The sequence below is a fragment of the Mesoplodon mirus genome, assembly GCF_964341445.2.
Source record: "Mesoplodon mirus genome assembly, chromosome: 4".
Lineage (NCBI taxonomy): Eukaryota > Metazoa > Chordata > Mammalia > Artiodactyla > Ziphiidae > Mesoplodon > Mesoplodon mirus.
The window spans coordinates 36,310,445-36,331,356 of record NC_138979.1 but is presented as its reverse complement, the minus strand read 5'-3'; the positions used below and the strand labels follow the sequence as shown (position 1 = coordinate 36,331,356).

The window sequence follows — 20,912 nt, the reverse complement described above, 5'->3', positions numbered from 1 at the left end:
AAAGAGTATGCAAAATATTATTACAGTATAATTATATATATATATATATACACATATATATACACACACACAAAATGAAAGCAGGGTTTATCTTTTTTGAGTTATTTTACTTATATATTTATATCTTTGATATGTCCATTTTATAATAATTATATATACCTTTATTACTTTTTAAAATTATTTTTTATTGTAAAATAGTGTATAATACTTGGCTGAGAAAAAATCAAATACTACAAAAGAACCACAAAGTGAATGTAAACCAGTCATGCATCCTGGTAACAACAATTATTAGGTTTGGTGTATACTTTTCCATATTTTTTTCTAAGAATATATACATTTATTCCCCTTTCACAAGAAATTAAAATTTCTTTTATAATTAGAAAGCCTGCTAGTTTCATTTTGAAAAAGCAAATAATTTAGAAAGAATAATAGAAATGATAAGATTATAAAACAAAACCAGTAAAGACATACTGTAAAGAATATTCAAAGATATTAGAATAGACTATTCAAGAATTATAAGAAATCATATTAGATAAAATGATATATTAAAAAATAGTTTGAGGAAAAATAAATCACTTCAGCTAGAAGGTTATCTCTCCAAGAGGACTGGGTGACAGCCAGAGTAGCTATTGGGAATCCAAGAACCCATAGCCCCACCTCTCCTCGACATTAAAGGGAGGGACCTTCAGATAGAGGCACCTTTAGACCTTCAAGCTACATTCCACAGAGGCTGCTAGATGCCTTGGGATTATCTTCGGGGCGGAGTGGGGGGAGTGGAGATGCCCCTAACCAAAGCTTCAGCCTGGCCCTGTTTTTTTTCTTTTGGGGGGGGCGAGGAGGGTTGTTGTTGTTTTACCTTGGGCATAATAGCAAGTACAAATCTGATTCCTGGCGTTCCCAGCTCAAAAACTTCAAAAGCCCTTTCACTAGTTCCTGAATCAAGCCCTCACAAACCGTGTTTTGATGAAGGGCTCCTTCCCCGCTCCTTGGGCTTCTCGCTCCTCCCCCTCGGTCCTCCAACCCCACTACCCTTCTAGCAGTGCTCTCACAGGACGGGAGCTGACATGTACTGTATTTCTCAGTCTAAACTGTACATTTCCTGGGTAGAGGCCAGTGCTGTCTTATACCCTGTTGTTTGAACAGGTTCAGCTCCAACCCACACTCCATCCCTACCTGCGAACTACATCTCCTGATCCCCGTAAACAGGTCTTCAATGGCCAGGTGGTCTGAATTGCCTAAGTGTCTGTGTATCTTAAGAAACGTTTCTTTTCTGGGTCTCAGTTTCCTTATCTCTAAAATGACGTGTTAGAACACAGATTTTATTTAACCATGTTGGTTGGGAGCTGGGATGCTTTGAAGACGGAGGGACTGTACGTTTTTTGTATGCCCCCTCCGCGCCTAGCCTCCCAAAACAGGCACACAGCATACCTTCCATAAAAGCTTGTTGAATTGATACCAATAAGCTTGTGGCTTCTACCCAGTAATGAAAGACCAAGTCAGCTAGCTGGGTTTGCGTTCTCAAGAGGTTCACAGTTTAGTGTAGGAGGCTAAGACAATAACTCGTTCATTTAACAAATATTTTTTTCAACGTCAGTATGTACACAGGTGGAAAAGGTGAGGCAAGAGTGATCATTCCGGGCTCCAGACGAGGTTGCGACATTGATTGATTCGGAGCGGCGACCTTCTGACCTTTTCATTGGTTGTCGCGAACCCTCCCTTCTATCACCCAACCAATCCCGGAAGCGTGCTGGAAGCCTCCCAGGCCGCCGTCAGCCAATCAAAAGTGCCGAGGGTGGCGGCAGCGGGGGTGCTGACGCCGATTTCAGTTCAGCGAAAAATGACGCGGTGCGGACTGTCCAGTGGCTGGGGGTGCAGGGAGAACAGGCTCCGGCGAGCCGAGCCCTCCGGGCGCTGACCGCCTGCGGTCATGGAGGACGAGCAACCCGACAGCTTGGAGGGCTGGGTGCCGGTCCGCGAGGACCTCTTCGCCGAGCCCGAGCGGCACCAGCTGCGCTTCCTCGTGGCCTGGAACGACGTGGAGGGCAAGTTCGCTGTGACTTGTCACGACCGCACGGCGCAGCGGCGGCGGCGCGAGGGGAGCCAGCCCGGGCCCGAGCTGGTGTCCGAGCCCGTGTCCGAGGCCGCCGCGCCCCCGCCCAGCTGGGCAGGCCTGCTCTCGGCCGCCGGGCTCCGCGGCGCGCACCAGCAGCTGGCGGCGCTGTGGCCGCCGCTGGAGCGCTGCTTCCCGCTGCTGCCGCCGGAGCTGGACGCGGGCGGCGGCGGGGCCTGGGGCCTGGGGCTCGGGCTGTGGACGCTGGTATGGCCGGCGCGCACGGACCCCGGCGAGGCGGCGCTGCAGGAGCTGTGCGGGCAGCTGGAGCGCTACCTGGGCCAGGCGGCCGACGGCTGCGGCGGCGCCGCGGTGCGCGACGCGCTCTTCCCCGCCGAGGGATGCGCGGCCGACTGCGAGAGCCCGCGCGAGTTCCGGGAGCGGGTCCTGCGCGCTCGGCGGGACGAGGCGGGGGCGCGGCTGCGCCAGGTACGCGCCCGCCGGGCCGTCGCCCGGTCCTTTTGCCTCTCGGCTGAGCCTCGGGCCCTTTTCCAGGGTTGGACGAGTGCGAGAGGGGGGTTCTTCCGCAGACCAGCGCGGGGAAGGAGCAGGTTAACAGCGTGATGCGCGAAAGGGCCACGCAGCCTCGCAGGTGCTCTTCACCTGTCGGGGAGCAGCGAGGGGAATTCCGCGGAAGCTCCGTGGGGCCTATAGCGAGTGGACTAAGTTAAATCAAAGTTTAATCGCAGTTGGGAGTCAGGGTAGGCCCTTAAACCTTTCCCCTGAAGATACTGGTGGAGCTGGCTGTTGTGACAGGAAGTGCCAGAGAATACTGAAAGCAAAACTAGAAATATCCCATCCGTGTAGGAAATGACAACAGAGACTGAAGGTAAACAGTGACAGGTTCTGTGTATGAGGGAAGACCGATAATGGAGACAAAATGTTTTAGAGGATGAAGGTGCTTCTAGGACACAGGTTTTTTAGGTGATAAAGACTCGGTCAAGTGGACAGCTGACAGGATGTGAGCTGTCTTCATCTGTGTGGAACAGCAGCAACATGAGTGCAATTTTAAGCTTGAAAGAGGTAATGAGCGAGATGGAACAATTCAGTTTTTGAATGGTAAGCTTACAGAACTGAAGGGGATTCACAAATTCACAAAAGGGTTTAAGAGAAAAATATGGCTCATATATCCACAACCAGCTGACTCTCCTGAGTCAAGATTTAGTGTTCTATCCCACACCCTGACATGCCTCTTGCTTGCCCTTTCTCATTATACGCCGTACTTAATCTGAATGATTTTTCTCTGCCTTCATTTGAGGAAGGGGAGGTGTAAGAGAACAATCCAGCCGCATTTCAAAATCTTAATAATATCCTCTCAAGCTAAATATAGAATGAGCTTTTTATACACCCACTTCTCACGGGTTAATTTCACTTTTTTTTTTTTTTTTTTTTTTTTTGCGGTACGCGGGCCTCTCACTGTTGTGGCCTCTCCCACTGTGGAGAGCAGGCTCAGAGGCCATGGCTCACGGGCCTAGCCGCTCCGCGGCATGTGGGATCTTCCCGGACCGGGGCACGAACCCGTGTACGCTGCATCGGCAGGCGGACTCTCAACCACTGCACCACCAGGGAAGCCCTTAATCAGTATTTTAAATTGACGCATTAAAGTTTAGAACATTCAGGTTTCTTTAGCTTTGTTGGTTTGGTATGATCTTATAAATACTGTCCATACGTGAGCTTTATTTACATTTTGCCTTCTAGGTGCTTCAAGGGCATGAAAACGCCAACACCATGGTAGCGTTAATGAAAGTGTATCGAGAGGAAGATGAAGCATACCAGGAATTAGCTACTGTGGCAACCGTGTTCTTCCAGTATTTACTGCAGCCATTCAGGGATATGCGGGAACTTGCAACTTCATGTAAGCTTGCTATTTTGGTACGTTTTCTTTATATTTTTACTTTATGAGATGTACTCTTTATCGTATACTATTTCTTCAGTCGCATTTAAGATTCAATCTGTGTTTCCACTTTGGGTTTACCCTATATTTAGATATATTGTAGATATATCGAATTTATTATTTTTTAAATTGATTTCAGATGAAGACATTTTACATCGGTCATCTTAATACATTAAGATTTCTGCAGATTTTCAAGGGTTACACACTTTCTTTGCTGATGACTTTTTTTTTAATTTAATTTTTTTTATTTTTATTTTTTTTTGCGTTACACGGGCCTCTCACTGTTGTGGCCTCTCCCGTTGCGGAGCACAGGCTCCGGACGCGCAGGCTCAGTGACCATGGCTCACGGGCCCAGCCGCTCTGCGGCATGTGGGATCTTCCCGGACCGGGGCACGAACCCGTGTCCCCTGCATCGGCAGGCGGACTCTCAACCACTGCGCCACCAGGGAAGCCCTTTAATTTTAATTTTAATTTTTTGGCTGCGTTGGGTCTTCATTGTTGCACTCAGGCTTTCTGTAGTTGCAGCGAGTGGGGGCTACTCTTCGTTGCGGTGTGCGGGCTTCTCATTGCGATGGCTTCTCTTGTTGCGGAGCACCGGCTCTAGGCACGCGGCCTTCAGTAGTTGTGGCACATGGGCTTATTTGCTCCGTGGCATGTGGGATCTTCCCGGACCAGGGATCAAACCTGTGTCCCCTGCACTTGGCAGGCGGATTCTTAACCACTGTGCCACCAGGGAAGTGATGACTTGTTTTTGATGTGTTGCTTATTTACTTTAGCTTATTTTCAGCCTCTAAGGACACATGCAGACTTCTGAGAAATAGGATGAAAATTTAAATAGCAAGGCCCTGGATTGTAATTCAGTAAATTAAACTTTAGTAAATGCTGTCATTGCTCTTATTTCATTGAGCCATGGAGCACTAGTTAGAATAAGCATTATCATTCCAGTGTTATAAATGAATCTGGAACCAAAGTGGGTGGGGAGGTTCAGTAGCTTTCTCTGGTTCTAAACCAGCTGGAATCAGAAGACAACAGAGAGATCTCTTGATCTCTGCCCCCTGCACTGGGCCATCCTTCCACACATGCACTCATGGCCACTGCCAGGCTACCGTAAAAATGGTATCATGTTTAGATGAAACTCATTCCAGCCTAACCTGTGGAGAAAGTTGTTCTGTTCATTATTTTGCAAATCTATTATTTGGATTGTCTTTACTTCCTATGTATATTTTTTCTTTCTCTAAATGACAGCTGTACTGAGATATAATTCATAGACCATATAATTCACCTATTTAAAGTGTACAATTCAGTGGTTTTTAGTATATTCAGAGTTTTGTAACCATCAGCACTAATTCCAGAACATTTTCATCTCCCTGAAAAGAAACCCCATATGCATTCCCCATTCCCCGACAACTCCAGGCAACCACCCATCTGCTTTCTGCCTCTAGATCTCCCTGTTCTTGACATTTCATATCGTATGGAATGATTTGTGTCTGGCTCCTTTCATGTAGCATCAGGTTTTCAAGTTCCATCCATGTTGTAGTGTGTATTAGAACTTCATTTTTTTCATTGCCAAATAATGTTCATTATATGCACATAGCACATTTACATATCCATTTAGCGACTGATGGACATTTGTAACTTTCCACTTTTGGGCCATTATGAATGTTGCTATGAATATTTGTGTACAAGTTTCTATATGGACATACGTATTCATTTTTCTTGGATATATGGATATGCTGGACCCTACAGTAACTCTGTTTAACCTTTGAAGAAATGCCAGACTATTTTCCATAAATGCACCATTTTACACTCCTACCAGCCGTAAATGAGGGTTCCGATTTGACCACATCATCGTCAACACTTGTTATTGTCTGTCTTTTTGATTATAGCCATCCTAGTAGATGTGAAGTGGTATCATTGTGGTTTTAATTTACATTTCCCTGATGGCTAACCTGGGTATATTTCTTATGTCACTAAATCATGCTTGGTAGAAGAATTGGATACTAGATGACATAGTATATGTCACAATCATTCATGTTTTAGGTTATTGTATTACTTTTGCCCTTCAGAAAAGAATCTCACTATTGAAAAGCTTCCTGCCATGTCCCTAAAAGAAACCACAGCAACAGCTAACACTTGAGTGTCATGTACCAGGCTCTTTGCTGAGTGCTTAACAATACAGATCTCATTCAAACAATCGAGTATTATTATTAATAGAGAAACATAACTTGACAGCATTCCCTTCTAGAAAAAGTTATTCGAGTAATACAAAGTAAAAGTAGGTTTTTTTTTCCTTTATACTCCAGAGCATCCCTTTGTCATCCAAAGGATGCACCACTTAGAGCCTTATTCATACTCAGTGAGGAACTGATGAATGAATGAAATTTAATTGACTATGTAGTAGTAATAAAAGTAGCTGAAATAATCCATGTGACCAATTTCCTTTCGATTTCCTAATGGCTCTACATTACTATTCTCTTTTACTAATGCAACTTTCCCTTCTTTCTATAGAAGTCCTTGGATGAGGATGGTCTGGGTCCTAAAAGGATAGTTGCCCTGCAGAAGGAGGCCCAAGAATGGACCAGACGGGCTGAAGAAGCTATAGTCTCAATTCAAGATATTACAGTGAATTATTTTGAAAAAACAGTAGAAGCATTAGCAGGTAATAATTTAAAATGCTATACTAAGATACATGTAATTTTCATTTTATTCAGAAAACATTTGAGTGCCTCTTAAGCACCAGGGTCTGTATTTTTTAGGTACTGGGGATTCAATATAAGGATAAGCATAAACAGCCACTGTACAGTCAGGTGAAGGGAGAGAAATCTTAATTATATTAATTATATATTCATTCAAACACATGGAAAATGGCAGTGGCAACAAACCACATGAAGAAGAGAAACATGGGGCTCTGAGAGCTTAGATTAGGCCCAATCAGAGTGGCCAATGAAGGCCTCTGAGAAGTGGCACTTGCCCCGATATCTGAAGGGTAAATGGAAGTGGAGAAAGCAAAAAAGTGAGGGAAGAGTGTTCCAGGCAGGAGAAGCATTTGCAAAGGCCCTCTGGTTTTTGGGAGCTTGACAAGTCTGAGGAACTTGGGAAGTATGCCAAGTATGAGGAAGCCATGGGCTGGAGCACAGTCCAGGCACACCTCATGTCATAGCTCATTTCACTGCACTGCACTTTACCGCACTTCACAGATATTATGTTTTGTACGGATTGAAGGTCTGTGACAGTCCTGCATTGAGCAAGTCTATTGTAAAATAGCAAGTGCTGTTTTTCCAACAGCAGTTGCTCACTTCATGTCTCTGTCACGTTTTGGTAATTCTAATATTTCAAACTTTTTCATTATTGTTATATTTTTTATGGTGATCTGTGATTAGTGATATTTGATGTTATTATTCCAAAAAGATTACAACTCACTGAAGGCTTAGATGATGGTTAGCATTTTTTAGTAATAAAGTATTTTTTAATTAAGGTATGTATGTGATCTCGGATGGCCTCAGCCTGCAGCAGCTTGAAACAGGATTTCGGCTCCCCAGCCAGAGATTGAGATCAGGCCGTGGCAGTGAGGATGCTGAATCCTAGCCACAAGACCACCAGGGACCAGTGGCCAGTGACAAGGCCCTGGCCTGTCAGCTGTGTAGAAATGAATTTCCACATAGAGACAGAAAGTAGTGAAGCAAGTAAAAGTGTTTATTAGGAGGAAAAAGGGGACAGTGACTGTGGATAGACACACGGGTGGGCTCAGAGAGAGTCACACCCTCGTGGTAGTCTGCATCACTTTTACGGGACATTTCTTCTGGGTTTCCTTTGACCAGTCATCTTGCTTTGCCTGGTTCTGAGTCCGTATTTGGTATATCTCAGGATCCTCCCATGTGTGTACGCATCTCTTAGACAAGATAGATTCTAGAGGCCTAGGGTAGGTTGACATCACTTACTATGAGGCGGCGCCCCCTCCCTTTTTGACCTCCAAGGAGCCTTTCTGTGCATGTGTAGTCAGGAAGTTCTCCTTGACTTCGAGAATGAGGAATATGTGGTCTTTTATCTCTTATCTGGGCAGGGCCCAGCCTCCTCCATCATCCTGCTTTTTTTTTTATTTAATTTTTTTATTTTTGGCTGTGTTGGGCCTTTGTTGCTATGCATGGGCTTTCTCTAGTTGCAGCAAACGGGGGCTACTCTTAGTTGTGGTGCACAGGCTTCTCATTGCAGTGGCTTCTCTTGTTGCGGAGCACGGGCTCTAGGCATGTGGGCTTCAGCAGTTGTGGCACACGGGCTTAGTAGTTGTAGCGCACGGGCTTAGTTGCTCCGTGGCATGTGGGATCTTCCTGGACTAGGGATCGAACCCATGTCCCCTGCATTGGCAGGTGGATTCTTAAGCACTGTGCCATCAGGGAAGTCCCCATTATCCTGCTTTCATGGAGTTTCTGCTATTACAGAGTTTCTGTCCACAGGGGAGAAACTGTTTAGCCTGGGGCCCATCTATCTCCTGCCTCAAATATACATTGTTTTTTTAGACATAATGCTACTGTACACTTAATAAACCACAGTACAGTGTAAACATAACTTTTATATGCAATGGGAAACCAAAAAATTCATGTGATTCACTTTATTGTGATATTCGCTTTATTGTGGTGGTCTGGAACTGAACCTGCATTATCTCTGAGGTATGCCTGAATGGAGAATGTGGTGTGAGAGAATGCCAGCAAGACAGGCAGGGATGAGACCATATGATCTTGTGGGCTGGGTGAAGGACTTTTATCTTAAATCATTGTTGATACTACCCCCAAATAGCAACAACTTATTGTCTGTCAGTTTGTTAAACTATAGTACATTGATAAAATGGAACGCCATGTAGCAGTAAGCATGATTCTCTATAACTATTTTTATGAATAGCAAGAGTTCCCTGATATATTAAGTGAAATAATTAAGTGATATATTAAGTTCCCTGATATATTAAGTGAAATAAAAAGATATAAAGCAGAATGATGATCCTGTGGGGTGTTTTTTTGTTTGTTTGTTTTGGTCAAACTATACATCTTCCTGTCTGTCTAGCTAAACGTAGAAATAGTCTAGAAGTATATGCACCAAAATGTAAGAAGCAATTGCTTTAAGTAAGTAAGATTCATGATTTATTATTTTCTTTTTTTAAATGAAGTTATCTAAAATTTTATACCAGTAACCATGCATTATTTTTGTGACAAAAAGTCCCTTTCTTTTAAAAGGGATGTTTTGCAGGTATCATGGGAGGCAGTAAACAAAGAATTAGTTCAGGGTAAATTTTTCTGTTTTTAATGAGCTGTAATTTTATTTTATTTTATCAATTACAATACAACAGGAATGCAGAAACAAATGGCACAGGATGAGAAGAGATTTGGCCAGGCTGCCTGGGCCACAGCAACTCCCAGGTTAGAAAAACTCAAGCTGATGTTAGCTCGGGAGACTCTGCAACTCATGAGAGCCAAAGAGTTGTGTTTAAATCACAAAAGAGCTGAAATTCAGGGAAAGGTGAGACAAAGATAAGTGAAACTTTGTTTTAAAAATACACTTTTATTTTAGGTAGAATCTTTCTTTCCAGGCATTGTGAAAGAGCTTCCTTTCTTTGCTTATTCCAACACCATCTTCCAGTAGATAATAATTTGCAGACTGTGGAAGGTTGGCTGTGAAGTTTCCCTTTGGTCAAAATGTTTGTGAAATATTATTTTTTTTAAATTGTTTATTTATTTATTTGTTTTTGGCTTTGTTGGGTCTTCGTTGGTGCGTGCGGGCTTTTTCTAGCGGTGGCGAGCGGGGGCTACTCTTCCTTGAGGTGTGCGGGCTTCTCACTGCAGTGGCTTCTCTTGTTGCGGAGCATGGGCTCTAGGCACGTGGGCTCAGTAGTTGTGGCTCACCGGCTCTAGAGGGCAGGCTCAGTAGTTGTGGGGCATGGGCTTAGTTGCTCCGCGGCATGTGGGATCTTCCTGGACCAGGGATCGAACCTGTGTCCCCTGCACTGGCAGGCGTATTCTTAACCACTGCGCCACCAGGGAAGTCCCTGTTTGTGAAATATTATATTGTAGGATTCACTTGATGATAACATCAAGCTCAGTACTGATGTAGTACTTTAAAATCAATCAAGTAATCAGTATTTAAAATCAATCAAGCCGTGTTTTCAGCACAATTTTAGAATAATCAAAGAGGTGCTTCATCCTAGAAGCGTAGTCACTTAATTTTTTTCCTGTAACATTATGACTTTAAAGCAGAAAACATTTGTAAATACCTCATTGCCATTTATTTTTCTCAAAACCTAAATGTTTTCATGTTTCAGGGATGAGATAAAGTATTTGTGACAAACATTGAAGAAGGCATTTTTATCCCATTAAATGAAATGGAAAAGTGTTTCTTCTCTATTTGCTTTTTTTATATTTGATATTGAGCAAGGAATAGAAAATAACTTGAATGCTTGTAAAGTTTGCCTTTACTGTACTAATTATTTTAACTTGCTCTTATTTTTTTCATGAAAACAAGATGGAAGATCTTCCAGAACAAGAAAAAAAAATAAATGTTGTAGACGAATTAGAAATACAGTATTATGAAGTTCAGTTAGAACTATACGAGGTTAAATTTGAGATATTAAAATATGAAGAAATACTGCTTGTTACACAGTTGGACTCTATTAAAAGACTTATAAAAGGTAAAATATATATTTAAATGTATATATGTTTAAATTACACATTCAAGGAAATACAGATCATATTATCAATTATTTCTTGTATATTGTCTAATATATCTGAAATTTTCTAACAAAGTTTCCCTTTAGTACTTTATTATTCAAATAATATATTCATTGGTAAACACACAGCAAAACAAAGGGAAACTATTATTACCCCAGTTAAATCATTTAGAGATACTTAGGCTCTATAGCTTTGTAGCCTTTTTTGTATGCTGATGTTTATAAATCTTTCAATTTCTTAAACCAGAACTATGTATCCTGTTCAGTAACCTCTTTTTCACTTAATACATAATAATCATTCTTCCATTTTAGTAAGTAATAAAACCATCAAAAATTTTAATGGCTGCATAGTATTCCATTGTATAGACATGCCGGGATTTCCAGTTTTTCACTGTTGTGAACAGCATTGTAGTGAAGAACCTTCCTTTACACGTCTTTGTGTATAAGACAGATTATTTCCTTGGAATAAATTTCTAAAGATGGAATCAGGTCAAGGACAATGCATATTGTACATTTTGACACATACTTGTTAAAAAAACACTACAAGAATCATTTGATATGCATTTTTCTGCACCTCTATTATTTTCTAAATTTCTAAATTTCATTCTACATAATGGCCCTCTAGATAGGTTGTACAAAATGTTGCTCCCATCAGCTGACTATGAAAATAGCTGTTTCCCCATACTTATTCATTTAAATTCTCGCGTACTTGAGAGCAAAAAATGGCATCTTCTAATTTTCATGTATTTAATCACAAGTGATGTTGAACGCAATTTTGTATGTTTACTGGCCATTTGTATTTCTTTTATTCACGGCCTATTCATGGCCTTTGCCCATTTTTCTTTGGAACATTCCCTTTCTATATTAGAGATGTTATTCTATTATCTTTCATATGTTGCAAATAATTTCTCTGTCATTTGCTTTTTCTTGCCTTGTAGGAATATTTAATTTTAATGAAGTCACCTCTATCCGTCCTCTGCTTTGGTGTTATACCTCCTTATCCCAAAATTATATCAGTATTTACTTATGTTTTGTTTCAGTATTCTTATGATTTTGTTTTAAAAACATTTGGCTCTTTAATCCAGGTGAAATTTATTTTGATGTGGGGTAGGAATCTAACTTTTTCCCCCAAATTGTTAGCAGTCCCAATCACTAGTTTTTAAAAACATTTTCCCCTGTTGCTTTGACTTTTACCTGTCTCATATCCAGAATTATCATATTTGTTTTGATCTATTTATGAATTATTTTCTTTCACTGATGTGTGAGTGGCTTCTGGTGCCAGTACCATGCTGTTTCTATTATTGTACCTTGGAGGTACATTTTAGTGTCAGGTAAAGCAAGTACTTCCCTCATTACTTTTCCAAAAATTTTCTGACTTTTCTCACTCCTTTATTCTTCCAGATGAACTTTAGAATAATTTTGGCAAGTTCAAAACAAAAAAAACCCCAAAACTCGGAATTTTTATTGGGATTGCACTTAACATTAGAGATAATTTGGGGAGAATTGTCATCTTTTCAATTTTGTATCTTCCCATCCAAGAACATGGTATGTCTCTCCATTTACTTAAGTCTTTTTTTCCCTAAAGTTCCTCCAAGTTTAGTTATTTTCTTCATATAGATCCTGAACATTTAATTTAATCCTAGGTATTCAAAAAACTTTACAGTAGCTTCACGTTATAAGCATTTTACATATTTAGGAAAAACTTCTATTAGAAAAAAGTTAATCTGGAAGGATGCATGCCAAACTGTTCATGTTTTCCTCTGGGAATAAGATGCCAAAGAGTTGGTGAAGGAAGAGGAAAATTTCACTTTTTATTTTGTGTACTTCTGTAGGGTTTGAATTTGTTACAGTTAGCATGTATTTTTAAAAAATCAATATGTAATTAAGATTAAATATCATTAAGGCACCTTAATGATATACTGCTGGTAGAATGTAAGTTGCCTTTCTGGAGGAGGGTGATTTGACAAGAGTCATCAAGAGCCTTAAATATTCATCTGCTAAGGAAGTAATAAAAAATGTACACAGAGATTTATATTCAAATGTTCATCACAGTGAAATTGATAATAATAGAACATTGGAACATTCTAAAAACAGAGTGCTTAAATTTGAGAATACTGTGTTGCCATTAAAATTATATTTCCATCACATGGAAAAGTTTCTCTAAGAATTCAGTTTATTGATATGTGTAGCTATATAAGTTGTGTGTGTGTATGTGTGTACACAGACATATATATACATAAATGTTAATCATAATTACAAGGATATTTAACTTTCCTTACATTAAAAAAAGTATGCATTATTTTTAATAATGACATGTTTTTAAAAAATCATTAATATGTTTCTAGATAAACAGGATGAAGTTATCTATTACGATCCGTGTGAAAATCCAGAGGAACTTAAAGTCATGGATCATGTAATGGGGCTGCAGGATGATAAGAATTTGGAGGTGAAGGAACTCAGCCGGCAGTGCCAGCAGCTGGAATCTAAACGGGGCAGGATCTGTGCCAGAAGAGCCCGTCTCAGGAACAGAAAGGTAGGAGCGCCCAGGGCAGCCTTCTTTTCTTACCCCTTCTGGGGGTTTCTTCTTTTATGAAAGATAAAGAGGTATTGAAAATAAGGCTTTTTATCAATGATTAATTTTGTGTGTGTTTATGTAGCTATCAGTGGCTACAACTAAAGTACATTTAAAATGTTTTTCTTAAAAAGATTCTTTTTCCTTTTGGACTTAAGCATTTGCCATCATCTTTAGATTTTAATTAAGTCTTTCAACAACTACTTATTGAATGCCTATTACTTACACAGGTATTTTAAAAACCACAATAGGTAGAAACTTCTAATCAGCTATAATAAATGCTAAAATTAATTTTATTGTGAATTGATTATAAAATATCAGTCAGATAATATTCAGCTCATTTCAATGCAGTGAGTGATTTTTTTTTCTTAATTTTTAAACACTCCGTGATTACATAAAAAGGTAACATACTAAGAATGGCTAAGCATAATTGAGATGTAGTTTTTTTTTTTTTTTTTTTTTTTTTCTTTTTGCGGTATGCGGGCCTCTCACTGTTGTGGCCTCTCCCGTTGCGGAGCACAGGCTCCGGATGCGCAGGCCCAGCGGCCATGGCTCACGGGCCCAGCCGCTCCGCGGCATATGGGATCCTCCCAGACCGGGGCACGAACCCGTATCCCCTGCATCGGCAGGCGGACTCTCAACCACTGCGCCACCAGGGAGGCCCGAGATGTAGTTTTAATATAGTTTTTCAGGTATTGTAGGTTGGATGTGTTATGTAGGTATGTTTGGAGATATTACTTAGAACATTATGGGGAAATGTGTTTAAAATAATTGCATTGAAGCAGATCCTTAGGACACATCCCACTTAGGAATGTGGGACTGCCTGTATGTCCTCTCATTTCCACTTGGTTGGAGGATTTGCTTTTTCATCTCTCAAAGCACTAAATCCCAGCCATGGCCCTCCTGCCAGGAAGGAGGGATTCCCGTAAGCAGCCCATCGCCCCGTATCACCCCGTATCACGTGACCGAGGAGAAGGCAGAAGCACTGAGCCACACCATAACTCCTATTAATAAATGCCTTATACTGCAGCCCAAATGCAGTGCTTTTTTCTTTTAACCTTTTATGCTATAGCCCATGGTAATATTAAAAACCATGTGGCGTTCAATTTATAACCAGGTGAAAAACAGATCTATGAAATTATATTATTCCCCCAGGATCAATGCAAAGAAAATCATCGACTCAGATTGCAACAGGCTGAAGAAAGCATAAAATATTTTCATCAGCATCATAGCGTTCAGAGGGTGAGTGGTTGAAGAAAAATGTTTTATATTTGCATAACATGACACACGGGCTTAAGTTTGTGCAAAGTGGAGCTCCACTGCCCCATCAGCCTTGATCCTGAGGGGACAGCGCAGTCTGGCCCTGCAGCGTGGGGGGCAGACTTGGGGGCCGGAGGAGGCAATAATGTCAGGTGACGGTCCCTCTCTTTCTCAGGACTTCTGAGAAGTTTACAAATATGTGTTTGTTTAAATACAGAAAAGAGACCAGAAAAAAGAGGAGGCGCAAAAGAAAAAAGAATGGATAAACCAAGAACGCCAAAAAACACTCCAACGATTGAGAGCATTTAAAGAGGTGAGTTCTAGAAATAATCACTTCGCCTGCATTGTCTGGAGAAATAAACGAAGATCACCCATCCTAGGAGAAAAGTATAAAGTATTAGGAACAGATAACTTGGGACATAAAATGTTTCCCAAATGCCATTATTTGTAGTCTGTAAATAAAAATCAAAAATATTAGAAACATCAAGATGTTTTTGACCTTGCTGCACACTAGGGTTCCTGCTCTCCCCCCTGACCAGATGGTGTGGCTCTGCTCACCATGGTGTCAGCTGGCAGGGAAAACTGAAAATAGTTAAATTGCCCTTAGATTTAGCTGGCTGTTTCCTCATTTGTAATAAAGAAGTCTTTAAAATTTGGTCAAGGAAACATTGTGATATAAGTATAATTTGGCACCCTATTGAAAGTGAATAGGTTTAAAAAAAAAAGTAAATACTTATTTTAAAGTAACATTAAACTTGTTGAATGTAGAACATAAACCTGTTCTCATCACACACCTGCAACACACACCTTCATAATGACCCAAAAGAGAAAACTACCCACTCCCAGACATAATTCTGGGATGAGGTACTGAAGGTGCACTGTGTGATACCAACAAGAAAAATAGGGGCCACCAGAGTATATCAATCACGTCCTACAACTTCATCTTGTTTCCTGATATGCTTTCTACTCTGATCACTGCCATATACCAGGCTTGTGCTAGGCACTTACATTCATTCTCATTTAATTCTTAAAACAACCTTGTGCGATATCATCACCACTTTAAAGATGACTAACTGATGCTCAGGGTGATTACACAACTTAGATCAGGGATATACAGAGTCAGAGCCACAGCAGAGATTCTCCAACCCGGGCAGCACATCAGAAGCACCTCTGGAGCTTCTAAAGAATACTCATGCCCAGACCCCACCTCCAGAGAGTCTAATTGTTCTGGGTGAGAGCCTGGGCATGAATGCGGGGGGCTACATGAATACAGATGAGCCAGGTGGACAGTAACTTGCTGGTCAGCTGTCACCAGAGGGTATTGATCAGTGTGGAGGAAGGGATTCCATGGATGCAAGTCCAGCTCTGTAGCCCTGAACTAGTCAGAGCAGTCATGAACTTTCAAATGTAGACAGTATGAAGATGGTATGAAGGTGACAGAAATCAGGCTGCCAAAGCTCTCAACTGGAACGAGTTGACCTCAAATTGGTAAAAGTTGCAGTTTTTTTGGTCCATGGAGGTATACATCCCTCAAGATTAGGTCTTTGTAAGGTTAGGTTTTTCTTTAGTAAACTATACCTGTGAGACCAGAACTTCTTTATTTTTTTTTATTAATTAATTTTTATTGGAGTATAGTTGCTTTACAATGTTGTGTTAGCTTCCACTGCCCAGCAAAATGAATCAGCCATACATATACATATATCCCCTCCCTTTTGGATTTCCCTCCCATTTAGGTCACCACAGTGAATTAAAGAGTTCCCTGCGCTATACAGTATGTTCCCATGAGTTGTCTATTTTATACATAGCATCAATAGTGTATATGTGTCAGTCCCAATCTCCCAATTCCTCCCACCCCACCCCTTTCCCCTTTGGTATCCATACATTTGTTCTCTATTTCTGCTTTGTCTGTGTCTCTATTTCTGCTTTGCAAATAAAGTCAACTATACCATTTGTCTAGATTTTACATATATGTGTTAATCAGAACTTCTTTAATTCACATTTTTAAATTATAAAATTTACTCTAAACATAAAAATTAGAGAAACGTCCATAATTCCTGTTTTAACTGTCACTTTGAGGTCCACCCTGCTGGTATTTTTCATACCTCTGTTTTTTACCTGGTTATACATTTAACACCAGATCATCTGCATTTTTTAAGGATGTTTTGGACTTTGCACTACTTATGATTTTTCATGGCTGCCTAATACTTTAAATTCACCGTAATTTTTTCACCTATCGTTGATACTAAGTTTCTGATTTTTCATACTAAATATATGATGAATGTTTTCATCTGTATATATCCTTTCATACCTTTATTACAGAGAAAGTATTCTATGAAAGGATATAAATGCTTATTCCTTAATAGATAGATTTAGTAGCAAGGGTGGCTGTACACAGTGAGAAGGAGCCACTTTGTGAATTAGAATAATCTACGCACAGAAATGCTTCAGTGTTCACTTATAGAAAGCTTAAGCATTTTGACAGTTTGCATTTGTAGCAAGTTTCTCACAAGTTTTTCATTTTTAGAGATGTCCAGGTCGCTCTGTCCTAAAGAGCTCTCGCTCACAACCTGTGGCTCCACACCTGCTGAGTGGACTTCCCCAGCAGACATCCCCGCCGACTTCTCAGATGACGGCGGTGATCCATCCGTCCTCTAGGAAAACCAGAAGCACTCCCTTATCTGAAGTTAGTAACGTGATAACCCCTGAGCATGAAGACTATGCTAGAAACATCCCTGTTCAGACTTTTGTTCCAGTTGGTGCCCATACACACTGCAGATCAAGTGAGGAGTTGTCACTGCCGCCACCTCCTCCACCACCACCACCGTCACTGCCACCACCTCCTCCACCACCGCCACCGCCGCCGCCACCACCACCGCTGCCCCTCCCTGCTCTGCCCTTTTCTTCTCAATCTGCAAATCAGCGGAATTTACACTTCAGGACTTCAGCAAAAGATGATCAGCCGCTTCCTCCAGTGTGTGAATCGCCCGCTGAGAGCCCGTGTGGTTCCTCAGACAGTTTTAGCTGCCCAGGTAATCTGAAGTGCCCCTGCTCACCAGGAGTGGTTAGGTGGTTGGAGCGTTCTAGCTTTAGAAGCCTTCATCTTCAAATCAAAATCTTTTTTAGAACTCTCTACAATCTTAAAATATTTCAGTATTTTTTTTGCCTTATCACTCTTTTATTGCAAAGTTAGCATAGCCTAAATCTGAGTTTGATAAATGCTGTGGGAAATCTTTCTAAAATGAAGTGGTCAAAAAAATAGTAGACCACTTTTTTGCATTTGCAAGTATAGCACGCTGAATACACTTGAATATTTCTCTGTCTAATGAGGGCTATAGTTCTACTCATTATTCTAATTATGATTTAGACATTGACTATGGAGGAGACGGGCTGAAATCTGCCCAGACTCGGAGCCCACTGCTCTGGAGTGTACTTGTGTCTGTGTTTAAATTCTATCGAAATGCTGTGTACACTTGTTTTAAAGATTATGCCTCAGTACCTATGCCTAGAACATACAAGGGAACTGTGATAGGTGATGTGAATTATACAAACAGAACAGTTCCAAACTGTGGTTCTGGTTAATGCGTATTCTGGTTATTCTGAGTTCAAGGTTTCTTTGCACCTGGAGCCAGGTACAAGTGAAAATGTGCACACTCTTAGGTAGAGACCAGAGGCCCATTTCCATGGGGTCTGTGGCAACATCGTGTAAATGAAAGCGAGAGCTCACGTGCCTGGGCCTAGACGAGAGATGGGACGTGGTAGGGCTTTCGGGGGGGCGCCCTGTTCCCGGCCTGGGGTAGCCCACAGTGTGGGAAGCCCTGATCAGCTCACACACACTGCCTCAGTTCACTGGAAAGAATAATAAAATGCACTCCATGGTGAAACTTTGTCTTCTTACTCCTAGAAAGGAAATGTAATAACAAGTTATAGGTTAAAATCCAAAGTGTTTTGTTAGCCTCGGCATGGCCTTTCAATTCTGAACTAGAAATGACTATTCACCTTGAAGTCTCATATGGAAGATCCCTAGATGAGTGGCTACAGTCATGCCCCAGTCTCCAGCAGGTGGTAAAAGATTTTACCCCCGCAGGGGTCTCAAGGTGCCAGAGTGAAAAATAGCTTCTCTTCACCAAGGCCTTGAAACTCTGATCTAATCTGTGTTTTGACAGCATTTCACACCCTCAGAAGTAGAGCACGTAAGTTACGTCAGGGTAATGTAGGTGGAATTAAACACACTATATACAGAGAAATGTGCCAGTGCCACCCACTCTGGGTTCATTGAGCTACTGATTAAAGTTTTGCTTTAAGCCTTTTCATGTGTGGAAACCTACTTGCTTCATTATCACAGAACGAGTCATCACTGGACTAATATCCAAGATGGAAGTTGGGGAAATACAGTGGGGTACATTAAAACAAAATTTTAAGTGGGAAGGGAAATAGAGGAGATACAATTTTAGAGCTGTCAATGCACATTGGGTTGGATTACTTAACACCCCAGGAATTCATAACTATCTTCAGGGTTACACAAAAGGATAACACCTGTGTCTTGAGAAATAGCCACCCTAACAGAAGGTGTGTTGACTTTTGACTGTGCCTGGGAGTTGCTATGGATTTGAAGAAGTACTGGAAAATAAGTGGTCAAGGTAAAATATTAGCAATTAGACTATCCTGGATTCAGAAAGGGAGCTGATGGTCGACCTCTCTAGCAGATAATCAAAGCATTTGTTTAATGGAATGATGATTATTTGTTTACATCATCGCATTAACTGATGTGTGACGTAACCCTGTTAACGAGTACAAACATGTCTCGGCATCTCAGGGAGAAAGAGTATGATTTCGTGACTCCTTGCTCTGTTTACTCAATTTCAGGGTCGATGGACGAAGTGCTGGCCTCCTTAAGGCATGACAGGGCCCCTCTCCAGAAGGTGCAAGCGCCCACTTTGTCCCCTCCTCGTGCCTCAGTCAATGAGCACATTCTGGCCGCCATAAGGCAAGGAGTCAAACTGAAGAAAGTTCACCCTGACCTTGGCCCGAGCCCCAGCAATAAACTCACCAGCGACCTGGAGAGGAGCATCAAGGCGGCGCTTCAGAGAATTAAGAGAGTATCTGCTGACTCGGAGGAGGACGATCGTGATGAGCAGAACCCTGGCGAGTGGGACCATTAGCCTCTTCGCCAAGGCCCAAGGCTTGTTCTGGAAAAGCATGTGGATGGGGTGCTGGTAGACTGGCCACATAACACCCCGAAAGATCAGCAGGGCTGGGTGTGTGATGTCGCAGCTTTATTTAACGCTGCAGCTCTTCAAGTCAGGGAAGGAAGGAGAGACGTGGTGCCTTTCACGCATCTAAGAACACAACGGTGAGCGCTGCTGGCATAAGAAAATGGTAGTTATTGTTCACCACGGATAATCTAGAATCATTCCCTTATTCTGAAAAACGTTTACACTGCTATGGTAAACAGCACTACTGACCGTTCCTCCCGAGTGTGTGTAGTGGTTTCCTGGGATTGAAAGGTTTGAATGTGAACATTATTTTAACAATAATCCGAATAAGTTGCTTATAAGCAGGAATTATTTTAAATATTTTAAAGGAAATGTATTTCATGTATCAGGCAGTATATAAATTCATAATAAAGAACTATTTATAATGCATTAGTGTCACTCATGAGGAAATGAAACATAATATCTTAACACAGCCATCCCTCCCTTGGCTGGGTTTAGCTGAAATCTTATTAAAAACATTAAATGGGACTTCCCTGGTGGCACAGCAGTTAAGAATCCACCTGCCAACGCAGGGGACACGGGTTCGAGCCCTGGTCCAGGAAGATCCCACATGCCACGGAGCAACTAAGCCCGTGCGTCACAACTACTGAGCCTGCGCTCTAGAGCCCACAAGCCAGAACTACTGAAGCCCGCGCACTCTAGGGCCTGCGTGCCACAATTACTGAGCCCGTGAGCTGCAACTACTGAAGCCTGCGCGCCTAGAGCCCGTGCTCTGCAACAAGACAAGCCACTGCAGTGAGAAGCCCGTGCACCGCAACGAAGAGTAGCCCCTGCTCACCTGAACTAGAGAAAGCCCGTGCGCAGCAACGAAGACCCAACTCAGCCAAAAACACCACCACCAACAAAATCCCCCAAACGTTAAACATTTATTTAAGCAAATACTAAGGGCGGGGGAGGAGTGTTGTTCCCCTCAGGCACTCATGCTGGAATCATTTCTCCTCCTTGCTTTGTGTTAAAATTAGGAAAGGGGAAGAGACCCATACAAGGCGGTCTCCTCATTTCTCAAATTGTCCAAAGCATCCCCTCACTCTTGCCATGGCAATCCTGGGTTTCCACAGAACAAGATGAATCGACCCTCCTTATCCAAAGTAAAG

At 41.7% G+C, this 20,912-nt stretch overlaps 1 protein-coding gene across 1 annotated transcript; it reads left to right on the top strand.

Moving 5' to 3' along the window:
* The first annotated feature begins 1,813 nt into the window (after positions 1-1,813).
* Positions 1,814-20,187, top strand: WHAMM (WASP homolog associated with actin, golgi membranes and microtubules). The gene is made up of 10 exons (XM_082616658.1): positions 1,814-2,539; positions 3,809-3,982; positions 6,513-6,663; positions 9,340-9,509; positions 10,509-10,674; positions 13,059-13,246; positions 14,441-14,527; positions 14,763-14,858; positions 17,070-17,574; positions 19,409-20,187. The coding sequence occupies exons 1-10, from the start codon at positions 1,928-1,930 to the stop codon at positions 19,702-19,704; spliced, it is 2,445 nt and encodes an 814-aa protein (XP_082472784.1). The 5' UTR covers positions 1,814-1,927; the 3' UTR covers positions 19,705-20,187.
* The last annotated feature ends 725 nt before the right edge of the window (positions 20,188-20,912 follow it).